General features: G+C 37.6%; 1 protein-coding gene across 1 annotated transcript; it reads left to right on the top strand.

Annotated features, from left to right (window-relative positions):
* Positions 1 to 202: 202 nt before the first annotated feature.
* Positions 203 to 2001, top strand: LOC140578279 (uncharacterized). The gene is made up of 4 exons (XM_072698703.1): positions 203 to 295; positions 884 to 1077; positions 1230 to 1377; positions 1768 to 2001. The coding sequence occupies exons 1-4, from the start codon at positions 203 to 205 to the stop codon at positions 1999 to 2001; spliced, it is 669 nt and encodes a 222-aa protein (XP_072554804.1).
* The last annotated feature ends 476 nt before the right edge of the window (positions 2002 to 2477 follow it).

The following is a 2477-nucleotide window of genomic DNA, read 5'->3' as shown; positions in this document are numbered from 1 at the left end:
AGAAATTCAGAATGGGAGGGGGAACTGGTTGCCCCGGAAAGACTTAACTTTGCCACCTTATCTTTGGATAATTCAAATGCGTATCATGGTTTCACTTGAGCCGTATTCCGAGATTATTTCTGACATGCTGAGAAGGCATGCCACACATGCAGATATTTCCCAACATCTTCAAAATATTGGTGTGGGACGCGGATGTTCTGTGATGAGTATACGGCGGTTTTGTGATGCTCAGAATCTCAAGCGGGGAGTATCCGACGCACAGTTGGAAATTGATGTTTCGACAGCAATCACAGAGGTAAGCAATGGTTACAACAAAAACAAATAGTTCCATGTCGGATAGGTTATTAACTTTCTGCATAACTTTGTGAAGACTGGACCAACCTTCGGTAGAAAAATGATGACTGGCTACCTGGCGTCTAATGGAATTTTTGCTTCGGAACATCGGGTTGGAAGAGCTCTGCGTGGAATTCACAGGCCCTATCATTAAACGAGATCTAGGGTATGCCTATGTCTGAACTAATTAAGATTTAAGCATAAAACTGAGATTAACTTACTTAATTCTGAGGTGGTCCTTTATTAAGCTAGGTAATGCCATAATGCAAATGCACAAATACAGTACCACTACTGGCCCGAGGGAGGTGTTGAATTCTGAAACGCTGTTTTCTCTGTTTTGTCTCAGAGAATATATGCTATTTTCTACTGCACTCCCAGTTAGATGATCCAGGTATAACTTAATGTAAAGAACAGAACTTACCTGGTGTTTTGAATGTCAATGGAAAAATATCCAGCTGATTTTTAATCAATGTTTCACATTAACTGACAGTATGATATACACCATCATTTTGTATTTCCACTTATGAACATGGTTTCATTTATTTTCCAGGGTCTCCGAAACTTCAATCCAGTGCCCTATCATGCTGCATACATGGGTCATAAAGTTCATTTAGATCAGAATGAAAAACTGGCAATGTTTGGGGTGACCCATGTTATCGCTGTAGATGGGTACAGCAGCAAAGTTGTAGCTTATGCAACCATGCCGGTAAAGAATAATCTGACTATTTATGAGGAAGTTTACAGGTTTGTTTTGGTTTGATTATTTTACTTTTGTTATATATGTAATGTATTTACTGTTTTCAATAGAAAACGTTACATTTGAATCTCATTTTGTATCATAGGCAAACAAACAGTCCTCAAGTATTTAATGATAACACATTTCTGACATCTCCTAGGTCAGCTGTTGTCAACTATGGGCTGTGGGATCAGGTCAGAGTCGACCACGGCAAGGAATTCTACTTGTCACTTTTTATACAGGAAATCCTTGCACCCTATAGGCACAATCAAGACAAACCATCATATTGTCAAACAACATCAACAAAGGTAAAAAAATGTTCTATTTGTACTTTTAAATGTTATATTTACTTATAATTCCATGGCTTTTGTGGACAAATTTTGGCAGTTTCATGAGCCCCTCTAATTTTGTCTTTAATAGATTAGTGTCCGTGTTGGAAATGGAAACTTCATTCTAACACTGTTTCCCACAAAGGCTATGCTTTACATTCACAGCCATTCAGTAGCTTGGTGTAACTTATAAATAGCACTTTATGTCCATTACAATAAGAAATGCAGTGTAGACATTGCTAATATCTCAAATGACTGTTGTAGCAAGAAATATCTTATACAAAGGTTTACAGAGCCCTGACATTGCTTTTCATTTAAAAACCTTTGACTGTTAGTGTACACATTCATATTTGTGTCTGTCTCCTCTAGAATCATAAAGTTGAGCGACTCTGGCCTGAGATAAACAGCAGGGTCAATTACCCTTTAAAGGAAGCTCTGATCCATCTGACTGACCAAGAACTCCTTGACATGGACTGTAACATCAGCAGATATTGTGTGTCTAACTTGACGGGCCAACTGTGCAAGATTGGAATAAAAAGAGTTGTAGAGGCCTGGAATGAACACAGAATCCCTGGTATGATAAATTATATAAAACATAGATGATTCAGAAACACATTTTGTTATTTTATTAACACAAAAATTTAAATTACAGGAAAAGGAATCCCAAATCAATTAGCAGGAAAACACTGAGTATAATAAACAATTTAACAAATAGGCTACTTAACCTAAAAGTGTGGTCTATAGATGCAGCACCTAATCCACATTCATGACATCCTTCAAGGCAAACAATCCCTCAGACAGGCCAGCAACAGTAATTACATTGGTTCTGAAGTTTTCCTCTCTACATTTCACACACTGTGATGCATTTTGAAGCCACTGGTCAATGCATACTTTGCAACCTATTAGGCTTTTGCAGCAGGTGGAAAAAACAGGTTCATTCATTGGCCCTAAAAATAAAAAAGGAATGAGGCAAATGAGAAAAAAATCTGTTCCAGATAATTTTATACAGAAGATGAAGTAAAATATCTACATACCTTTGCACACAGTACAGCTGAAAGCAGCTCGCACTTGCTCAGCCT

The sequence above is a fragment of the Paramormyrops kingsleyae genome, chromosome 13 (genome assembly GCF_048594095.1).
Source record: "Paramormyrops kingsleyae isolate MSU_618 chromosome 13, PKINGS_0.4, whole genome shotgun sequence".
In the NCBI taxonomy this organism is placed as follows: Eukaryota; Metazoa; Chordata; class Actinopteri; order Osteoglossiformes; family Mormyridae; genus Paramormyrops; species Paramormyrops kingsleyae.
The sequence above is the reverse complement of the archived record's forward strand: the minus strand, read 5'-3'. Positions and strand labels throughout refer to the sequence as shown.